We start from the raw sequence: 22,895 nt of genomic DNA, 5'->3' as shown, positions 1-22,895 counted from the left end.
CTGACACACTTGCTATTGAAGAGATCTTTTTCCTGTTATGAGTGTTATTTTTAACAGCTACTATATAAATCCTAATTGTCTATTAAACTTTGAACTAGAAATAGTCATAAAGGCCAAAGAGACCTACAATTGCAGTGGTACCTGCATGCACTCATTGCATGCACCTGTGGCTGCAAACTGATGCGTTTTTAATGTGTTCTGGAGATGTGTTTGTTAAGTCCCAGTCTTCTAAGGGTTTATACCCGTGCCTTTTGGCTAAACCGGGTTTAGCTTTGTGGCTGTCCTATATGAAGCTGCTGTCTCAGTCCCACTAGATGGCATCTTTTCCTTTGGTTCCAGCTGCCTCATGTCAAGGGAATCCATTTTAAAGATTAAGTTGCATGGAGGAGTTAATAGATGAGTAGCCCTGCCAGTTGTTTTCCAAAACTGATTAGTCTTTTAGTAGTGTTGCTCTTGTCGCCAGGACAAGAAAGTTTCCAGGAAAGTTGGAGGTAGAGAGCAAACTGCAAAACTTTTGTATTGTGTGTAGTGTGTAGTTTGGGGTTTTTTCTTTTTTTTTTTTTCCTTTTTTTTTTTTAGCGAAATAAAGTATGCTCTGGTCACGCTTACTGTACAGAACAGACAGATGCTTTATTCAGTCTTCTACTTGGCACTAATATTTTCGTACAGCAGATCATCCCCCTACAAAAATGGCTGATGTTTATCACCTGACATTTTTGCCCTGTGCAAAGTTGTGTGTGGGGCACCTCTGTTGCAGATCTGAAAACAGCTTTTTTTTTTTTTTTTTTTTTTTTTTAACAACTGTGTTTAAAAAGAACAGTTGGTACTCTTACACAGTTCAGATGGGGCTGGATAGCAGTTCTCCCTTTGCTAGGGACTGTGATTATTTCAAGTCCATCCTAATTTATCTTCTCACTGGTGTTTACTAAGGTGTTGCATTCACTGTTTACATACAATTAGTACTGTCAGACTTGGGACAGTTATGTTCAGTCACTCTGTAGGCTGGCATGACTCAGTTTTAGTTGTTAACCCCCCAGTCTAAGTCCCTTACCTGACTGTTATTTTTCTAGGGCTTGGCTAGTGGAAGGGTAGGCTTGTAGCAGCAAGTCACTGGGAGATGCCACCTCATGCTGCACCGGATTTGTTGTTTGCCAGATGAAATCAACTGAGGTTGCAGGACATGTAGGCAAGTTTTTGCAGAGGTGTTGTGAATGGTCGGGTGGGAGGTATGAGCTGGTTTGACAGAGGAGAGGTGAAGTTTTCTCTGAGCTTATGACAGCCAGGAACTCCTCAGATGCAGCAGCTGTGACTGCTTATACAGCCACAGTCTGTGTGATTTCTTTTGGTTATGAAAAGGTTTTTTGGTGAAGCTGGAAATACTTTATTTGCTGTCTGGAACTTGGAGGATATATTAATTTGTGCGATTCTTTTCAGGACTTGCCTTAGTCAAGAAAATATGTTTGCCTTTACCTGAATATATAGACACTAATGGAGTGAGGAATATTACAAATCATTCAGAATAAAACTTTCGAAGGATAAATGTATTTGGCACTCTTTCAGGGGGAAAAACTCCACATAGAATTTTTATCCTTTAATACATAGTACAGTACAGGGCTGGGGGAGACACAGGAAGATCTAGCAGTGTGGTAGAAGCAGTGTTCACCAACAAGAGTAACTGTTCAGAAGTTACCTGTGGTAAGGTGTTTTCTTAGTCATACAGGTCAAGAACTTGTTCTCAGAACTTAAGCTGAGGTATCTCGTGTTCCTGAGAGTTTCAAAAGTAGATGCATTCTGTTTTACAACTGAACAAGATTATTTCAGATTTCTGCTTAAAATCAACATCTGGGGGAAAGAAAAAATTGGTTCTTTTGTCTTTCAGAATTTATTCTGAGGTTTTTTGATGTGCAGTTTGGATTTGAAATGCACAGTAGACTCTCAAGGGACTGTAAATTTAGTTGAGAAGGGGATGTATTACTAGGAGTAGATTCAAGATACCAGGGCATTTGGAGGACACAGAGTATAATTGAGAATAATTTGATAGTTAAAACCCTCTTCAGGCATAGTCTTAGTATTCTTTAATGTCAGACATGCTCAGCAAGCTATGCATGTGTAATGTACTGCTTTTTCTCATAAATAAATATGTTCAATAGCCTGTTTTGTAGAAGTTCAGGGAGGGGGGAAAAAGCCCTACATTAGTTAGATGTTTAATGTTACAGTGAACTTAAGTGTAGTTTGACTTTTTTGCTAGAGCGTTTTCTTTAGCTCTTTTCAAAATAACTCTTAATCTTCATACAGGAAGGATTAATTTATTGGAAATTCATACCCTTGATAGTTTGTCTGTTCATACTTGTTTTAAATTTTCGGTGAGTCAAACTGGATGTCTGAAGAAATACTGCTTATACTGGTCCATTTTCAAGTTGCTGATTCTTCTTTCCTAGTTCCTCTTAAACCCAATCCTGGTTAGAGTTGGGTAGGAAAACAGAAGAACCTGTGCAATGCCAAGCTTCAGTTTTTCTTTCATTGTAATTTCAGTCATCATCTTAATGCACCAGCATATAGTTTTTATTCTAGAATGACTTGAGAGCGAGAAGAACAGATCCACAATAGTAAAATTTGTCAATGTCCAGCTCTTTCACAGAATCATATAGCTCACTTTGCATATATTTACATTTTGGGGCTATGCTGGAAGCTTTTGTAGCCTTAAATCTCCCAGAATAATTGGCAAAGCTTTTTTCTTTTCAATAAAGTAGTGCCTATTTTTACAAGAATTGAGTACTGCCCTCCTTCGCCAGTGCTTTGAAGAGATTTTGTGGAATGTTTCTCCCATGATAATTTTCCTGTTGAACTTTATAACAGAAAATTGGAATGTACTTGTACTTTATTTTATTCTTTTGCCTTGGGCTTATGTAAACTGGTCTCAGTGACTATTATATATGTTTTTTCCATCTGTAGTGCACAGTGCAGTGGTAAACAGTCTGTCTTTTCACCCCTCTGGAAACTATCTGGTTACTGCTTCCAATGATTCAACTCTTAAAATTCTGGACTTGCTGGAAGGAAGACTTCTGTATACTCTTCATGGTCACCAGGTGAGGCAAAGCCTTTTACACATTATGTGTAGCCCGTAACAAACTGGGCAGATCTGTGCTTGAGCCTTTAATTCTTCATGGCCAAAAATATTTTGAAAACTTTCTTGCATAAAATTACGATGATAGTACTACTAATAATCTTTGAGATCATCACTGTTTTGGAGGGGAGGCCCAGGGTGAAGGAAAGAGGTAAGGCAGGAATGGAAAGCATGAGAAAGCAAGACAAAAAGGGAGCTCCAGTACTGAGGATGCAAGTGTGAGACCTAAGGGGCACAGTCAGAGCTATGCCCTAGACTCTAATCCTGTGTCTGTCATGCATTCTTTGTGCAGCTCTGACTGTCTCCCCCTCTAGAGTGGTGCAAATAACACTTGGCCCCCTGGTGTAAGTGTTGTGAAGGTGAATGCTGTTCATCTGACAGGAGACTTAAGGACTTAATGGAGGAAATCCATTTTGGGGTGTGATTTTTGGAACATGTTTCCATTTTGTTAATGGACTGAATTAAATAATTGAAGGTGATAAATGCTTCTGGTTAGTTAAGTTTAACTGATTGGCCTATTAGCATTATGCTGCTGGATGTGTTGCTTGTAAGGTTAATTATATGAAACCTTGGGGCTCTCTTTTTAAATGTTAAATGAAAATAAATAGACCAATTTCATTGTTCATGCTGAGTGGGGCTCAAAGGCATAAAAAAGCAGACCTGCTTTAAAGGTTCCCTTCCCACAGGGACAGAGAACAGCAATTCTTAACCCACTTGTATCTCTGTTAAAATGGGGGCTGAGTCTTACAACATCAAAACTAGCCAGCAAAAATAACAGCCTGAAGCTGTTGCGGGTCATGGGCATGGTTCTGGGCAATAATAGTAGCTGTGTAAGCTGGAAAACTGATAATTCTGGCTTCTAGTAGCTTTTAGTGACTGCCTTGTCTGATGTCTGGAAAGATCAAGTTTGTTCTGTAACTTCTCTTTTGCTGTCTATTGATAAACTTTTCTCCTTTTTTGTAATAATAATGGAAAAACAGGACAGCCTCATACTTAAGACTCTACTTCATGGAAAGATGTGATTAAAACTGACCGAAGGGTTCAAATGTTGAAAAGAATGGGGGGGAGGATAACAAATCCTGGTTATCCTAACATGTAAACCCTAACTACGTAGAACATTCTTCCTTTGAAAACTAGACTAAGTGGATACTCTTATCAGATTGGGGCTGCAAAGCTTCGAACTGTTGTCTTAATTTTGTTTTCATATTTGTCTTTTGTGTTCTGGAAAAGGATTAGTGTGGGAAGACAGTGGATCTGTGCACCTTTCAACCTTCCCTCAGGAAGGGATGTGCCTGGTTGGTTATTGTTCAGCAGGAAGCTGAACCTGCTTTCCATTTTCCTCCCTTCTGAGCTGTAGGTTGCTTCTCACTGAGTGCAGCGGCACAAAACACCCCACAGAGTTTAGCTTTGAGTGAGAGTCCAAAACTGTCTATGGTGGTGGAGGTCTTCAGAATTAGATAATGGAAAGGCCATTAAGGCTGATGCTGTACTTAACTCAGGGCTTCTATGAAACAGTTGATTTGTGAGTCATCTGTTCAGAAGTAAACTTAAAGCTCCATATTTCCCCTCCCCCACTGTTTCAGATCAGTAGGACCTCTGCCACTCTTTCCTAGGCATCTAACTGGTATTGGAAATGCTTTGACAGTGGAACAGCTGAAGGGTAGTTGCCATTGTGGGATTTTGCCTCCTTCAATTTGGAAACAAGCAGAAGTATGAAAGTGGCTGGTTGTGCTTTTTGGTCATCTTTGAGGGTATTGCGCCAAGGTGGCAGTGGAACCAGTTCTAGCATAGCCCTGGCTGGCATTCCCTCTGTTGGCATGTCCTGTTTTGTTGTGGGTTAGTTCTTTTGATGCCTGATGTAACAGATACACTTTTAGTGGAAAAATAAGGTATGATAACCTGTGCTCCATTCACAGTAAGCAACTGGCAGTGACAACAAGCCCTGCTTTTACCAGAAGCTGCTGGGGTGGATTGCTGCACTGGCCGCAGCTTTTGACTGCTTTGCTCATAGATAAACCCAGGCTGCTTAGTGCTGAGGGCTTTATTTTCCCCTCCATTCTCACTGTGATTTCTGCCAGTATCTCAAAGTGGCTAAAAATGAAGTGGGTGTGGATTTTTTTTGGTCATTAAGTAGATTTGCCTTTTTAAGTGAGGGCTATAGGTTAGTCACCAAATGAACAGCCTGTTCTGAAGACATTCTTGAGTTGTGACTTCGTGTGGGTGAGTGAATATGCTGGTTGAGACTTTGTTCCTGCTCTGACAGCGGTCTGCCATTATGTTGTTCTGGGAAGGGTGCATGCGAGTGGACACTTGAAGGAAAAAAAACTTTAATGTCCTTAAGACATACTTTGACGCAACTGTTGGAGTGCCAGGAATTTGTTAGCAGCTGATTAGCTGTAGTTTACATAGGGAGGATTGCCAAGTTTACATTGCTGTCTTTAATTGTAATGTAGCTGGCCCCCTCGTAGCAGAAGGATTGTTAGAGACGGGAGTTTGCAGCTTGGAGCTGACATCTTGCAGCTGCAAAGTATCATTCTGTATTGTGCTGCATATTTTAGTTCTGGAGTGCTTCAGGCTGTGAAGTACTCTTGCCTAATTCCATACAGATGAGACACCGGGTTGGTATGTAGGTCCAACTCTGGTACTGAATCATCGTTGGGGAACAGAATGTTTTGGGGCTCATAAGTCACCTCCGGAGAGTTGCTAGAGGAGAGCAGGTATGTACACAGTGCTTGTCTGCCCTTTGGGGTGGTTTGGTTAAAGCATTTCCAGACTGACTTCCTTAGTGAAATGGAAGTTCTCAGTAAATATTTAGAAAACATCTGCATGGTTATGTTTATAAATAGGAAGACAGAAAATGCAAAATTACGATTCTCTAAGCAGGCTTGACTTGAACCCTGAAGTAGCTGCGTTCTACCTACCTGGGTGGCATACATGCTGTCTGCTTCTGAGCAGGTGCGCAGGAAACAAATGTGCTCCTTTACGGTCTGCTGCCAGCTCTACCTAGGTGGCGTTAAACTTCCACGCAGGCCTAGTCCTCTGTGAACGATGTGAGGACATCTCAGGGCTGCACAGAACTGGACCAACAAAGGGAGAGAAAGGTGTGTTGCAAATAGTAAGTAGTTGATTTGAGATCAGTGGTTTTGAGTATTAAAAGGAAATAAGAGTGCTCTAGTCTTCCCTGGTATTTTTTTAAACTGAAGCTTTCAGGACTTAAAAAGCTACCCAAGATTCATTATAGGGTGCCAGTATACATTTTTCCCTGTGTTAGCTGTAGCCCTTACTCCTTGATGAAGGAAGGTGCAGGCATGACAGTCTTGCACTGTGTAGTAATACAGGTATTTTTCAAAGTTCAGTGGACTGAGAATCCTTCTGACTTCTTGTCAGAGGTATTCTGTGTGAAAACATCTCTTGCTGCCATTGCCGTCTCTGTCCCCAGTGCTTTTCTCCTTGGTTCCCTTTTCCTCTCCCTTTCTCTCCTTTTGTGTTACCACTCTCATTCTGCAGTTCTTAGGAATCTGCTTTTTTAATCTAAGCATTTTTCTTCTCCTTACTGTTGGAGATGTGGATTCTTTCTGCAGTCCCTATAGCTTTGCACTCTGTCCCTGCTTGAGGACAATACTTGGTGCTGTCCTGCACTTCTTCGTTAGCAAATGTGCAATAACAGGACTGACACCTTTTCCCCTTCTCACATCTTTGGGATATCTGTGTTGTTAGTAAAAAATACAACAAATATCCATGCTTTTGTAGCTACTTTTTTTTCCTAGCTCTTATCTCTTTGTAAGATTGGGGTTTTTCTGTCTGATGCTTCTTCTGCAGGATACGTACCAAAGTGGGTGTAACTTTGTCACCAGTCTTGCCCTTTGTATTTCTTCCTGCCTCTGTCGTCTTCTCTGCATTATCTTTCTTTTCCTACTAAGTATTCTGCTATTGTCTTTCACCTATTCTGATGAGATTGAATAGATCTTCGTAGCTGTGGATTTCCTGGCTGCATGTTCATCATTGATGCTGGGATACAGGCTCAGTACTCCCACCGTACCAAGAGGGCTGTTAGTTTGTATCGGTCTTCACTGAACTCTTTTCACTGCTTTCTCTGCTGCTGGAACGAAGTGATAGGTGGAAGACACATGACATTCACCTTTTTGTTTCAGACTCTGTGCTCTTTGGCACTTGAATGCATTTATCGAGTTTCTTACCAGCCCTTGGTGTTTTCCTAATTGTCTTGATCACTTACTCTTTGCATCTTTTGCACCTCTACCTTCTGTCATTTCAGTGTCCATCTGTCCAAGTGTGACTTGCTGCCTTCTCCAATGCCATGAAGCAGTTGAGAGCATTGTGAACAGTGACAATGACTGCTCTGTTTATTATTGTTTCTTTTATACCTTGAATTGATGATCCCAGTGTGATGGTTGCTGCTGGATTTGCTTCTCAGACTTTGTCACCGCTTGTATCTCCTTTTTCTCTTTGCACTAGTTAATTTGTTCAGGGACAGTTTGACTGAATGTACTGGCTCCTATCTCCCCACTTTTACATCTCCTTGTGGGCAGTGGAAGAGGAAGCTCTCCTTTAATTTGACTCTCTGCATCCTCTAGATACGCCTTGTTCTTTTACCTGGCTCTTCTCTGGTATGCGTTAGTTTCTCTCAGGATTTAAAACATAAAACAAGAAAAAAATCTACTTGCATCCTTGGCCCCACTTGTCTCTCCAGCTACTTTCCCCTCTGCCTCTCCTTTCACTGTGCAGACTGTGCATCATTAAACTACTCTCCTCAGGTTTATTCCTGGACCCTCTCCAGCCTGGCTCTTGTTTCTTATGTTATGCTGAAGCCAAAATGTTAGCTCTGTTCCTAGCTGAAGATTGCAAGTCTGGCCTCTCTTGAATTGACTGTTGCTCTTGGCCCTGCTGTTCTTGAAATAGTGTGCCTTCTGTCCTCCAGCAGTTCTATGGGAGTGGAAATGGTGTTCAGGAGGGCTTTTGCTGTGATTGTCTGCTTATTATTTATAGATGGTACACATTCATCTGCTATCTGCATGCGGTTATGACTGTTTCCTCCAGGCATATTTCCGTTTCTACAAACTAAACTCTTGGCCTTTCTCTTAAGTATTTATTTCAGAGAAATCTATTTTTAACTCCACCTTTGAAAGCTTTGTGTTCAGGGATGCTGTTCCTGTTGTCTCTTGTCATCCCTGTGTCAATTGTTACTGATGCTCTTAGCATCCTGCCAGTCACTTGTTCAGTGTTGTAATTTGTGTCCTGGCTTGAGATCCCATCTCTCTAGGTGATGAATGCATTCAAGCCATTCAGCATAGTTCTGAACCTCACACTTAACGTTTTGTGTAAGCTGATCCACCTGTGAATTGCTAGGGCAATAAAGGCTTTGTGATCACTAGCTTCCTTCTGTAGGAAGTGGGGGAAAAAGAGGCGAAGGTATAATCTCTGTCTCTGGGTTGGGTGATGGTCTGCACATAAACTAGATTATGTAGCATGCTGTGCCCCACCCTTCTTAGCTAGGACTGGCGTGCCACCAGGTGTTTCAGCTACCATGGTGTGGCTGTCTGACCTTGCCTGTATCTTGTTCATTGAGAATGCTGCTGCGAAGGACTAGGTTTGATCCTGTTATCATTCTTTCTGTATGGCTTCCGTTTTCCTTCCAGTTTCTTTGCTGCATCCAGTGTGTGAGCCATTTGTCCTTTTCAAGGCTCCCTGGGGCTTATGCCCTCCCTGCCTGGTACCCCTCTTTAACTAGAGGGGATGAATGTTGATTAGTGGCAATGTTCTTCCCACTCAACACTTCCAGTGGATGACTTTTTGCTCTCTTCTGTATTTTCCTCAAACTTTCTGCAGCATTCTCCCTTACTATAGTAGTTTCAAACTCTATTTGACATGCACAAAAGCTCAGCAGTGTTCATGTTGGATTGCTGAGGACTAAATAGAAATGTTCCTTATTGCTAACGTGATGTATCTCATTGTCCATTCCTATCTCTCTGCAGCTTGCTGTTTAATCTACAGTAAGAAGCTGTAGGAATTTGGGGGCTGATGCTAGCACCTAGCACAATGAGGATGCAGAACTGGAGCACCCAGGGAATACTAATAGAAGGGCATTTGTATCCTGCTACAGGAAGAGGAGAATAAAGTGATCCTTTAGAAGGTTGCTGCATCTCACGTGTTCTAGTTGCATGGGAGACAAGCTTAAAATTCTCCCTACAACTTGTATAGAATATACAGCTGCACCTTTTTGACACTTTTGATGCAAACAGTAAGTTTACAGAGGGAAAAAAAAAAAATCTGAAGGAAGATTTTAATTCTTCAGTCTCAGGACACGTTGTCCAGGATTGCATCAGGCATCTGCTGGATCTCTGCCATGCTTACCTGGAACAAATGGCAGTTAGGCTGTGTCTAATCACTGGCAAGTGTAACTTTATTTTTGTTTTGTGTGTTTATATTAAATTGTGAGAGTATTTGGCAAACTATTATTTGTATGTTGCTATAGCAAACCTGTTATATCAGGGAAGAGTGCTGTAAGCATGTAGCAAAAATACTTTTCACTTAATTTATGTCAACAAATCTGTAGAGGATGTTGTGTCTATAGACTTGTTTATTCCCCCTTTAGTTTATAAAGGTACATTCAGTCTTTGGTATCACTTCTGATTTTGGGAGGAATATGTTTTGTTGAACTTTTTTTCACTTCAGAATGCCATGACTTTGGAGTCACTTCATTGCCTGTTTCAATGTGATTTGTATTGTGCTAAACTTTGTCTAAATACACTGAAATATTTAGTTGGAAAAAAATAATTTTGTGAAATATCACTCCTCTCCAGTATTCCTCACTTCTGCTTCTTCCTGAACTTTGTTTTAATGTCTTGAAAGCTTTTTTCCACCCTTCCCGACTCTGACTGGTTTATTATAGTCAGTGCAGCTTCTGTATACTCAGCTCTGTTATCTTTGAGCAGTATTCACCACTGTGGAGATTTCTGGCTATGTACTTGTTTCTGCCCTTTCTTATGGCTTATTTGTTTTTTGCTTTTGCATATTTTTAGTCTCCATTCCTGACAGCGTGGTCAGAGGGTTGAATTGCTGGGGAAGGTGGGTGGAAATAGAAGGCAGAAGCACGTTTTGTCTCAGCTGATTGATGGCGGTGACTTTGATTTGAAATATCTGCACTACATAACACTGTGTTAGTTGAACTAGCTTAGTCACACTGATGACTGTGCATGCATTCTGAAATTGCTGCTACTAGGTCATTTCTGGCAAGATCTCTTGAGTGAGATGTTGCTGTTGGAAGGCCTCAAACCCTTTTGAAATCATTGCAGGTGAAATGATAATATGGAAATACCTTAATATGTTTTAAGGAAGCTAAAACTTCACACTGGGAGTGACCACATTAGGACTGTACTTTTGCTGGCATAACCTTGCACCAGCACGTTTGAAAGCACATGGGGCTGCGGGACACGGGTTGCAGATAGAGTTGGGTACTTACCCAAGTGCAATCTTTGGGTATTTGTCTACCTTCAGGGTTCATAATAATGAGCTCACTTTTACAAAGGAGAGAAAGAAGGGAAGCCAGAAAGAATCAGGATTTCAGATTTCCATGCAATTTCCATTGGGAAGATGTGAACTCTTAATGCATAGTCTGTCCTTGGTACAAGGTGAGAAGCTTCTTCCCTTGCCTTCCGAGATAGGTGATCTTGAAAGAGGGTAACTCCTGTTAGGAGGTGTATGTTTGTGTGGTGGGGTTTGGTGGTGGTGGTTGTAGCTTTTCTGGCTGTGTTTTTAGTTTTGTTTTTTTATGGTTTGGGGGGAGGGGGTTGGTTGCTGTTTTGTTGTGGGTTTGGGTTTTTGTTGTTCTGTTGTTTTTTTGTTTTTTCAGCCTGTCGCTAGTTCAGGTTGCTTTTCCCAGCAAACCTGGCCATAGGCAGCATCTGGAAATGCTCATTGCTGCCTTTGCCTATTTCAGCTTGGGCAAAAGCTCAGGCTTAGGACAGACTGCAAAGTAATGGGTTCAGTAGCTGACATGAAACTTCACTATCAGGGTTCTCAGCTGTTTATTCTAAGCAGAACAGTTTGTCTGTTGTGTCTGCACTTGAACACATCTAACGGTTTCTCAGCTGTTTAACTGCATCTTGGAGCGCCTGCCTCATCCTCCCCATGTGCGTTGTCCTCTGTGCTTTCTGAAAGGTTGAAAATGTATTAAAATAGACATGTGGTGTGAAATGCATGCTTTTACTCAAGCTGTACTTCAGCAGTCGGCGCCATTAGAGAGAAACCATAGCCTCTCAGAACTTGCTTGTTTTAAGAGCGAGGCTTCTTCAAAATGCAAGTGCCTGTGCTGTATGAAAATGATCCTGGATGTGTTAACTCTGGCATCTCTTCTGTAAAACTAAGAGAAAAGCAGTTTAAGCCATCCTCCTGTTCTTCAGTTAAAGTCCTGACAGCTAACATAAGCCTGCATACATCATTAGGCTGTAGCTTAAGGATGGCAGACGATGGTATTGTAAGGGGTGCCTGCTTGCTGCTTGTATTCTCCTGTGCTGCTGCAGGTGCCTGTTTGGTTTGAGGCCTCTGTCATTGCTTGGCTACATGCTTCACATGTAAGGGGGTTTGAAGCAGTGATTCTGATTTGTTTCTGATGCCTTTGGATGTCCCCCCCGTGTTGACTTTGTCCAGCTAATTGGTATCCAAAGAGAATAGCTGCCTCCTGCAAAACTCTAGATAATACTACAGAATACAGTATATAGAAGCTGATGTACAAGTACAGTCTACTCTGCTGATGCTGCTCTGTCAGCCATTGGGTGACCTGTTCCTTTAATCAGTGTTCCTCAGCCTTGGCTTTTTCTTTCTCCTGTACTGAAAACTTTGTGGGCTTCTTGACTGCCAAGTCTCGAATAAAACGAGTAATTGGATTCTGCTCTGAATACTGAATCTTATGCATTCAGTTATTCTGCTTGTGCAGTTTTTTTGACTTAAAATGCTTGTAACCCTGCCTAAATTAATTGATGCTAATTGATTGCTTTGGTTGATAGCTGGTCAGGCATGTTTTAAAGTTAGGTCACGGTGTAGTAAACAAGAGCTTTAAGCCTTGGGTCTTCTGCAGTGAGCAGTTTGTATGGAATATATTGCCCTGGAAATATATTGCAGAGCATGTGAGAACTGTAAAAAACAAAACACACCCCTCCCTCCCAAACACACAAAACCAACCAACCAACTGCTCTCCCTGCCCCCTGCCTTTTCCTTAGTGATAAAACTGGTTCTTTGATTTCTTGCCTGTAGCCTTACCTGTTGGCTATTTTTATCATCAGTCATGTGTTTTATGCTGCCCCTTAGTGACAGTTACGTGGTTTCAAAGAAAGGCTGTTTGGAAAGCATGTGGAGACAAGATGCTGTTTTCCATGGTGAATCTGGTGCACACAGAGGTCCATAAAATTTGCTCTCTGGTGGTGTCAGTGTCTTGAAGATTCTGTGTAATGTTTGAAGTTCTGGTCCTTGGAGTTCCATGAATATGTGAAAATCTTGGCTTAGTGCATTTTCCTTTTGTGGTTCTAGTATTCATGGTGTGAGGAGGAGCTTGGAAACTGTGGATTCTGAGGGCTTGGCAATTGAAGCCTGAAAGGTGGATTCATCACTCCTCAAATTTGTTTTAAAAAACTTAAATTTTCATGGGACATGGTTTATGATTCATGAATGCTTAGAATGTCAGTAGTGGAGCGTTTTTACGTCTAACAGTATTTTTCAGTATTCCTTTTGGTGCTGCTCTGTGTGTATCTGTATGTTTAAACCTCCTTTTCAGCTTTAAACCTTTCCATCGGGTGGCTAACTGAAGGCTGAATTTAATAAAACTCAACTATTTCACCGCATTTAATAAACAGGAGTTTTGTAAATTTCTCGTACTAAAGGGAAGAGAGAATGAATGATTGAGAGGGAACAAGGAAAAGCCTGAAGCTGTAAAACTCTCTTTGTTCCTGTCTCTGTCTTAAGGCCATGGATATTGAAAAATGGGTGTCTTGAACTGGGGGCTAAAATGTGGGAAATGGTAAGTGCGTGCCACCAAGCTTAGCATGTTAATTGTGGCCCACTTACCAGACAGGTAAGAGCTTTTTAAATTTTGCCTTTAATTACTGTTGTCAAGTGAGAAATGCCTTGTAAAGCTGTAATGAATGGAGCTTTATAACACTTTGTTTTCTTTCACTTTTTTTAAACCTGTCTTTTCAATCTGTTTGCAGGGGCCAGCTACCTGTGTGACGTTTTCAAGAGCTGGAGACTTATTTGCCTCTGGAGGTTCTGATGAGCAGGTATCTTACTAGTTCAATTCATTAGTTTTGTGCCTTGTTGTTACTGTTTTCTTGGTATCTTGCTGCTTTGAAAGAGAAAACAAAAATAGTGAGAGATGTTAAACAGACTTTTCTTACTGAGGAAGTACTGCAGCTGCATTATCTGGGAACGGGTATGTACAGCAGAGGAAATATTGCCCTATACACGGCCCTCGTTATATGCCTTTCTGAGGCATCTGCTGCTGGGGAATAAGTTAGAGGGGTGTGCAAATGCCTGTGTTGAGATACCTGGAATATCACGGGCTGTGCTGTTGGATCATCTCTTGATCTGCCACTGGCTAGTTCTGAGACACAGGTGTAAGGGTAAGGCAGGCAAGCAGGGATGCTTCCCCTGAATATTCTTCCAGGTTCCAGTGGTCTACAGTGCTCTGTATTTCATGTTTCTTAATGCTCTCCTCCCTCCCACAGATCTGTCCTCAGTCTTACTTGAGATGCTGTGGGCTAAGCCATCTCCAGCGGCTGGGATCAGATGGTTTTGAGTCTGACTAAATGTGAATATAGGCTGTAGGCCTCTTTATTAATGGGAGCCTGGTGCAAAGCTGTACAAGTGCTGCAGTTGCACAGCTTTTTGGGTCAGAATTGGACTTTTCTCTGCTGACCTTGGTGTGTACACTAGAACTTAGAGCCTGGGTGTCTTGTACTGCTGATAAAGGTTTTTTGTTAATGAAGCAGTTGGGACAGGATGGGAGATCTCTTCCTTTTACTTCTGGTTCTGAGTTATAGTCCAGATACACATTTCTCTAAAAGCTGCTGGACTTTGTTTCCTGTTGTCAGTGGGGGAAAGTAAAATTGTACCCAGTATGTCTGGACCATGCTGAAGTGACTTGCTGGGTTCTCTACACAATGTATGTTTTCAGTTGTATACTATTGAGGAAGAAACCAGTCCTAGGGTTGTGGTTCCTGAGTTTCACGAGGTGCTGCATTTTAACTCCATTTTATAGATTTGTCGAGATAGGTGTCATAGCTTGTCATCCTGTTGCTTTAAGACTGCTTTTTATTTAAGGCTTTAAACACACTGTTTTGAAGAGATACATCTGGGTTTTTTGTCTTACAAAATTATATTGGGTCACTAGATTAAGGTTTGCTCTTGGAGTGCTCATCTAACACAAATATGCATTTTTGGTGTTTGTCTTCCTTAAAAGCCCTGATTTCACTGGAGGTTGCAGTTATAGTAATTCATTATTACTTATTTTTGATAGCAAACTTCAGAAATTTTGTCTTAAATTTCTAGACATAGCCAAGAAGCTGACTTTTTGTTTCATTTTTAGTTTAAGAGGATGTATTGCCCTATGTTTCTCTGTTGCGTAGATTCCTTCAAAAGGCTTTTTTTTTTAATCAGCTCCCTCTTTGTCTTTGCTGTGGTTGGGATTTCTTTGAATAAAGTAATGCTCGTTGCAGAGTATTGGCTGGTATTGTTAAACTGAAATGCTGAGTGGCAGTGCCTCCCCAGGAGGGTGTTTGTAAAGGTACGTTTGTGGCATGGGGTCATAACTGACTTCTTTGGCAGCGTTTCTACTGTAGCTCAGGGTTGTGTGTTTCTGAACATGTGTATTGGGAAGGGTGGCTGTTGGCTCTCCTGTTCTTAGCTGCTGTGAAGGAGCTGCCTCTCTCAGATTTGTTTCTGAAAATGCAGGCAGTGATTCCTTTCATGCATGGAGGAAAACATACAATATATGTATGTATTAAAACCAGTATTACTCTTAAATTGCCAATTGTATATTTACGAGAAGCTTTTCCAGTGGAGTGGACCTCTCTGAATCATAGAATGGTTTGGGTTGGAATGGATCTGGAGGATCATCTAGTTCCAACCCTCCTGCCATGGTCAGAAAGCTGAATACTGGTGTTCTGAATCCAAGAGAAATGTGAGAAATAATAATCAAGAAAATCACTACAGGTCAAAAAAAATTTTTTGTGTGGTGATTTAGACATGTAACCTATCTAAAACCACATAATTACTGAACTGCAATGAGCCTGCTGGCATTGGGAGGTGCCATTTGCACCCTGTGCTGCAAATATATGCTGGTTTTAACACAGTTAGTGTGAATTGCCCTGCTGAAGATGTGGACAAACTTCAACTCAAAGTAGTGGTCTGAGTAAGTATCTGCTTTTCTGTCAACTGAGCTGTGTTGCATTGCTAGTTACCCCCAGGTTAGACTAGGTGGCAGTGCCTATCTTTGTAGTAGCACCTTTGCTAGCTGTGAAGAGACAATCTATACAGTGAAAGAGCCTCAGTTTTTTCTGTTACACAATGGAATGCCCTTGTTGGTTAACTATGCAACTACAAAAGAAAAATGCTTTTATTTCATGTGAAGCAGGGATGAAAACTTGCAAGTGAAGAATAAACACTGATGTTTCTGATAACCAAGATGAGCTGGCTGGGTTTGTAGGTGTTTTTCAGGCTTCTGAAATAGTTGATTGATTGCTCTTAAACTTTTTTTAGACTTGTAGAGCCACTGCTATGGATTTTACTCCATAGATTTGCTCTTGATATGTTGAAGTGGTTTATGTGTTAGAGGCCTCTCTTCTCTTCTGAAATAAATACTGCATTATGGAGAGAAGATGCCTGTAAGTGGGATTTGAGTTTGGTATGCAGCTGACAAATTAGCTCAAGATCTCTAACGCTAGTCTCAAAGTGCTAACTCTCCTTTTCCTGTGAATGAATCTCATGATAAACCAGTGGCTAGTTGTTTGGGATGTGGCTGATAAGTGCTGTAATGCTAAGCATGGTATTTTAATATATTTTTGGTTTTAATGGTGTATTCTGCATGTTGCTTTGGAGTTCTCTAGGTAGGTCTAGTTTCACGATGTTCCTGACCCAAAGAATGTTGAAAGACGTCATTTATTGAGAACTTGGTTATGCTATGTCTGTGTTCAGTAATGTATTTACAAATACCATCCTTAATTTAATCAATGGCAAAGCTTACTTAGGTTAACTTTGTGTGCATCTGCTGACTTTTCGCTGATCTGTTGACAAAATTGACCTTTAAGCAAACGTAGATGGAAAATTTTAATAGAGAAGCTTTCTTCTGCAGGTGATGGTGTGGAAGACTAACTTTGATGCGGCAGATTATGGTGATGTACTGAAAACACAGAAGTCTGGCACTAGTGTGGATGGGACCCATCACGCTCTGGTAGGTCAGCACACAGAAATCGTGTAGAGTTCCTTTTCAGTACGCTTCAGCTTCAAAGAGTGTGACTCTTTCAGGCAGTTAACAATAGAACCATCTTTCCTTGATATTTATTTGAGCTGCAAGATGTCTGTTTTTAACCAATCTTGTATTGTTTGTTCTTGTTTAACTGTACTTGCTTTACAGGAAAATGACATTTAATGATTTTAAAAGGGAAATAATTTTCGTGCATGTGTACATGCATTTTTTTATTAACAGCCTGTGTGTATGAAGTTGTGGTAGGCTTGCATGATAGCCCACACAGAAAAAGCACAGATGTAACAGGTGAAGTCAGTTTTGCTAGCTGATATGATTCCTTTAGGTTGGCGTCAGTCCTGGAAGTGGATATTGTTCATGATACCTTTTCACTGACAGTCAACAAAGACAAATCTGTGCATAGACTTCCCCATAAGAAATAGGTGGTGTATTGTACTGGAGCTTCTTTCCTAAATACTTGGAGGCATTCGATCATTTCTGTTCCCTGAAGCATGTGTTAAGAGACATCTTATTTCTGACTGTATCAAATGGATAAATCCACTAACCAAGTAATTCAGTATGATGCACTGATCTGAGTGTAATGCTGATGTTGGATGTCATGGCTATTACAAGAGTAACCCTTTGAAGTTCCTGCCTGTGTGAGTTACAATTTTTGCGCATGGTGATGCTTCACTGAAATGTCCATATTGTGTCTTGTCAATCTTTGGATATTTTTGATACATTTGAGAATACCTACAGGATTCTGAAATATGTTATTACTGTGGCTGTTTTTTGATGCATCTTGTTCAATGTGAGCTGTAAGCTAAAAAGCAGTTTGTGAATCCGGGTGTTTACGCCTGTGTCATTGCCTCAGTTGGAAGATAAGCTTCTAGCCAGCATCTGTTGCTCTGTGGCAGTGCCTTTAATCTTATCAACTTAGATCTTCCAAGTTAGATCTCTTAGATCTTCTAAGACTTCTGGGCTACTAAACTTATGTTCTTTCTTAAACATAGTAGTGTTTTTATTTAATATGTATTCAGTCCTTTGCTGGAGGTGTTGTAATAGCCATAGTATTTTGTGATAAATGGGATCTGAGTCTGCAGCTCTAAATGATGCCTCACTATGTGGAGTGTTCTGTAAAGAAAGCAAACAAACCAGAGGATATTAGTGCTAGGTGGGTGGGAGAGGCTGGTAGGAAGCAATCACATAAGGAAGGAGGAGGTAAAAGTGTTTATTGATCCTCTGCTGGTTTTGGCTAAAACTGACACTTCTTCCTTTTCCTCGTCTCCTGTGTTCTAACTGTAAATTTATGTGGGCTATGAAACTAATAGTCCAGTGACTTCTTTGTTTATTAGCCTGTTGAACTGGACTAACTTTATCTGCTTTAATTTAAGATATTGTATAGTATAATTCTGGGCTGAGATACAGCACAAAGAAAGCTTTTATGGGAAGAAGTACTTTTTTTGGTTTGTAATGTTCCATGGAATGGCTTGAATAGTGTAGCCGAGGTGGCTGCTAATAGGAGATTATGGTAAGTTTGTCCCCAGCTGTACTGCTGTTATTACTAGAGCATATTATCCACCAGTAACTTAAGGAAAAGAAGGAAATCCTGAGCTCTTCTACAACTTAGTTCTTCATTATAAAACTTTTTAAGATGTGCATTGAAGGTAGCTGCTGAACAAAACCCTTGAACAGCAGCTAACCACCCTGAACGTCTGACCTTGCAACAAAACTATTCCCCTGTGGAAGAGGGTTTACCTGTCAAAACCTCTAATAGATGCAGCTGGGACCAACAGTTTGTGCTACTGACAGGCAAATCCGTGTCATGTGGTGCTGGTTGACAAGCAGTTGCTCTACTCACGCTCTGAGCCTATGGGAAACAGGGCACCACGTGTTCTTTGGGGTACAATATATTGGTTTGGACCAGGTGCTGTGTTTTTGCAGAGGGCAAAGTGAATATGTGCTGAGTCATGTGGAAGAGACATACTCTGGTTTGGGAACCTAAATTACTTCAAAGGAGCGAGTGTTTTGAACTGCTACCCAAATGCAACCTTTGGGCTTGGGCATGCGGCATGGGAGCTGCTGATCCCAGCAGTGCCACCTGAATACAAAAAGTGTTGGAAAGTTACTGAGTTATGTGCCACTTGCAGAAGATCAAACTGAATGATAGTCACTGGGACTCTTCCTGTTTACTCCTTGTGCAAATGTGATGTTACCTTTTGGTCTGAATAGCACAAATGATGCTTCCACTAGATCTGCCAAATTAGCTAGGAGCATGAATAGAGACTTGTAAATTCAGACTTTGTCTGCTTTCAACAGTAAAATTCTCCCTGGTTAAAAAGCAGGGGTGAAGCTGGTTGCAATGGAGAGCTTGGGTGCTAGCTGGCACAGCTGACACCAGCATCTTAGTTGACTAAGTCTGCTGATGCAGTGCAATGATGTGTTCTCTTTTATGCAGTGAAGAACTTTGTTTTGCCTTGTAAGTGTGATGCAGCTCTGACCCGCTATAAAGGAGCGGAGTTTCGATTTTTGTCTCAAGTCACATGGTCTGATTGGTGCTGTCAAAGCCAATATAGTCTAATTTTTTTTTAAGGGGATCAGCTGTATTGTGGCTGCCCTTTACAGGAATGATCATATACCATACTGGGGCTTGTACCTGGTCTCATCTAAAAGCTCCCTATGCTTCACGAGAATGGAAATGTAAAATGAATGGAAATGTAAAATGGAATGAGTACTCACTATCCTTGTATATTAGGTTATTAGGAGTGCGATGCTTTAATGCTAAGGCAGTTATAATTGCTAAAGTTAGAAGGGGAAGAATAAACAATGTAGTTTGAGAGCTTGTTTTGAATACCATATGTTAAGTTTAAACTTAGAATTGATATGACATGTTCTTTGCTGTTAAAAAGAAGCTGATATCTCTGAAAATGGCTTTGTTTGCAATTTTAAATATAACCTGAGCATAGAGACCTTGGCTCCATAATAACTTGTCTATTCATGACAGTCTACTTTTCAATTGAATTTCATTACTTACATCTTTTAGAATTGTATTATATTGGACTCTTAAAGAGTACTGTCACTGCTACAACTTACTGTAAGACTTAAATTTCCCTATAGATTCAGTTCCTCCTTGTTTTGAGCAAAACATTTGCTTTTTAATAACGAAGTACTTATTTTGGTGGATTTTGTGTAGTTGAAATTAGTTATTTTTCCCATCAAAATCAGGCTTGGAACTGCCACCTGTGGCTCTTGATTTCATGCCAAGGTTCCTTTTTCCTTCAATGAAAAGTGAAGCTGCTTCATCTATCTCTACTGCTGTGTTAGCTTGCTAGGATTCTTCTCTTGAGTAATACTGAGATTTTGCAGACATTTTGGGATGTAACTACATTTAAAACGGGTAGATAAGTTGTTATTTGGTTTTGGTACCCTTAAAACACATGAGCATGGTTCTTGACACATCTTTAATCTGTTTTCTCCCTTTACTTAAGTCAGAGTATTTTTCCAAGGAGAGCTTATGCACTCATGTGTAGTTGTATAATTTTTTTTCTTAAACATTGTGAAAACACAAATACTAATCAAAACAGTGGCTGTGTAAAAATTGTTTAGTATCTGGTTTCTCATGGGGAGAGTCAGACTAACATGCAAGTGTTAAAGAATAACTGAACACAGGCATCAAAACTAGTTTGTCATGAAGATGAATAGGAAGAAAAAAGAATTCTAAATGACTTGTGGGATGAAAGAGGCATGAAACATTGTCAAGGTTGGTGAGCTTGAAAACAAACTTGCTCTAAAACAATTTTCACTTCCATGGGCAGAGGGAGACTGGAGACTTTAGAAGATGCTGGTTTCTCAGGCAGTTGGTTAAAGTTCATTATGAATCAGGGTATTGGGCTTGTTTGCAACAATAGGCATGAACTTCAAAGTTGCTCTGCCCACCTGCTTGTGTTTTCTGTAAATATATGAGGCTTGGGAGATGCAGCTTGCTTTGAAAGTGAAATTGCTCCATTCAAGGGCTAATGCCAATGAAAGAGAAGCTCATGATGAGCAGGAATTGCAGTCGTGACTATGGTGTAAAAGCATAGACACAAAAGTCTGATAAAACACTAAAGCTGCCAGAAGTGAATTATAAATACCTGTTAGCATGGTTGTGAGACTTCAAATGTTAGACTAGAATTACAGTAGCTCTGGAATAAATGCTTACTCTTAAATTATAAGCTAGCATTTGTTGCTATTAAGTGTTGCAGAATTGTCTTGAAAACTGAAGGGCAAGCACTCGTACATACTGTATGAAGCTGATGGGAAGAAGTGAAGTCTTACAGTCCTGCATATTGATCATACAAGGATTTGTTCGCTTTGAACTAGAATCCAAGGGGTAAGAATAAATTCATGCTTTAAGCTGTGATATTGAGTGGTGAGGACCTAAGGGAAAGTCAGAATAGGAGGTATGGACTTTGCATGTGGCTCTTATGCTTGTTCTGGGGTCAGTCACTGTAAGCATGAGTTTCTGTCTATATGAAGAGTTGTGCAGGATCAGATCAAAGGACATGTTTTCACAACATATCAAATCTATGTAAGATTGATGATAAATCAGTGAGCATTTATCATAAAATTTGCTCTTTCCAGAGAGGGCAGGCAATGTGTTTTATTTTGGGGGTTTGTGGTGTTTGGTTGGGTTTTTTCCAGATACAAGCAAAGCTTCGTACATGCAGTTACAGCTGGTGTGAGTATACAAGAACACTCGTTTCATTATGAGACAGATTTGCTCCGATTGTTGACTAATTCCAAGAAAACTACGTATGGTCAAGTGTTATGAGCAGACGCTGAACAGTTGATGTCACATGGACAGTTAGAAAGTGCTTGGGTGCTCAGATAAACCTGGACACTGCAAAGTAGGAATAAAAACATGGTAGTATAAGCCAAGTTGGTAAACCGTTTTTCATGCAATAATTATGGAAAATAGGAAATATTAATTGATATAAAGATTCTTTACTGAGTGTAAACTTAAACTTTCTTTAGGTATGCTGTAACTGTGCAAAACACTACTTTGCAAAGAGGGAGGCTGTTAAGGAGACTTCAGTCTAAGCCTCAGCATATAGCTTTCTAAAGAAAAATACTTGAAAGCTTGTTTGTGTTGCAGTGGCAAAGCTGTCTTGAACAAGGGGAGTGGGAGCTTGAGATGTCCAAAAGAGTGAAATGCAGAGTCTGCAAGGGTTGTGTGTAGTCTGTTTGTCTCAAACTTAGGGGTTTTCTGGTGAGAGAGGTAATAGGTACAGCAGGACATAAGCTTACAGGTGATGGGAAGTGTTTCTCTTGCCACTTCAGTTGTGAATTCTGCAACCATGTAACTTAAATATATGCAGCTTAGTTTTCAGCTGCTGGTAGGACTCTGGGAGACCTGCTCACGTGAGTGCGTGTGCAGACAGAGTCAAAAGCAGGTAATCCCTTGGTAGGGCAATTTGGGAGACATGGGCAGAGGTGCAGAGTTGTCCTCTGTCACTCTCTTGCCAAGAAATCTTTCTGCTCTTTTAAAATTCAAGAGCACAGATGTTTTAAATATCTTTAGCTCCTCTGAAGTTAAATGGTACTTATCTGTGGAGCTAACAAATGTGAAAGCTAATGGCATAGCAGACTTCACAAAGTGAAGCTTGGGAGGAGCAGCACTTTAGCAGAAAAGACTTAAGAGGCCTGTGACTCTTCAAATGCATCTTTCAGTTGACAGGCACTTAGGCCTCTTTCTGCACTGCTGGGTTTAAAATTTTCTCCAGCCATTGGACTATGCTTGCTTCCTCAGTGGCAATTTTTCCAAAACAGTTCTGTTGAATAAGATTGGAGACTAATTCCAAAAAATGTGATCCGATCATAAAGTTGTCTGAGGCCAATAACTGAATGTCCCCAGCTGCCTCCACCCACCTCTCTCCTTTGCTGGTTCTGTGTTGTGTTTGGTGACCTTGGGTGCCTCCTGTGCTCAGCCCCTGGTCTCTGTGCTGACTGCAGCAGTTCATTCTGTCAGCCACTCATTCCTTGTGTAAATAAATTCCTCTGGAGTTACTCATAGGCCAGATGTGCCTTTTCTTTTTTTGACCTTTTAGCTTCCAAATTGGTAACTATCTCTAATTTTGGCAATTGCTAATACTTATGAATACTTCTATATGGGTGTTTTTTTCCTTTCTTTTTTTGTACTTGCTGTGAAATCCCCTCCTGGGAAGGAGTTTCATTGCACAGAGCTGCAACTTTTTGCAATTGGATGTGGATGTGTGTTGTCATTTGCACCTCCTCCACCCCCTTCTATTTATTTATTTTTAA

At 40.7% G+C, this 22,895-nt stretch overlaps 1 protein-coding gene across 3 annotated transcripts in view; it reads left to right on the top strand.

Moving 5' to 3' along the window:
* The window catches only part of POC1A (POC1 centriolar protein A), a 59,557-nt gene that overhangs the window by 13,325 nt on the left and 23,337 nt on the right, over window positions 1–22,895 (top strand). For all 3 annotated transcript variants that reach the window (XM_055708524.1, XM_055708525.1, XM_055708523.1), the window contains exons 7-9: window positions 2,953–3,086; window positions 13,342–13,410; window positions 16,482–16,580. In XM_055708524.1, coding sequence (XP_055564499.1) covers window positions 2,953–3,086; window positions 13,342–13,410; window positions 16,482–16,580 — 302 coding nt within the window. The remainder of the gene's footprint in view (window positions 1–2,952; window positions 3,087–13,341; window positions 13,411–16,481; window positions 16,581–22,895) is intronic.

This window comes from Falco cherrug, chromosome 4, assembly GCF_023634085.1.
Source record: "Falco cherrug isolate bFalChe1 chromosome 4, bFalChe1.pri, whole genome shotgun sequence".
NCBI classification, from domain to species: Eukaryota; Metazoa; Chordata; class Aves; order Falconiformes; family Falconidae; genus Falco; species Falco cherrug.
The sequence above is the reverse complement of the archived record's forward strand: the minus strand, read 5'-3'. Positions and strand labels throughout refer to the sequence as shown.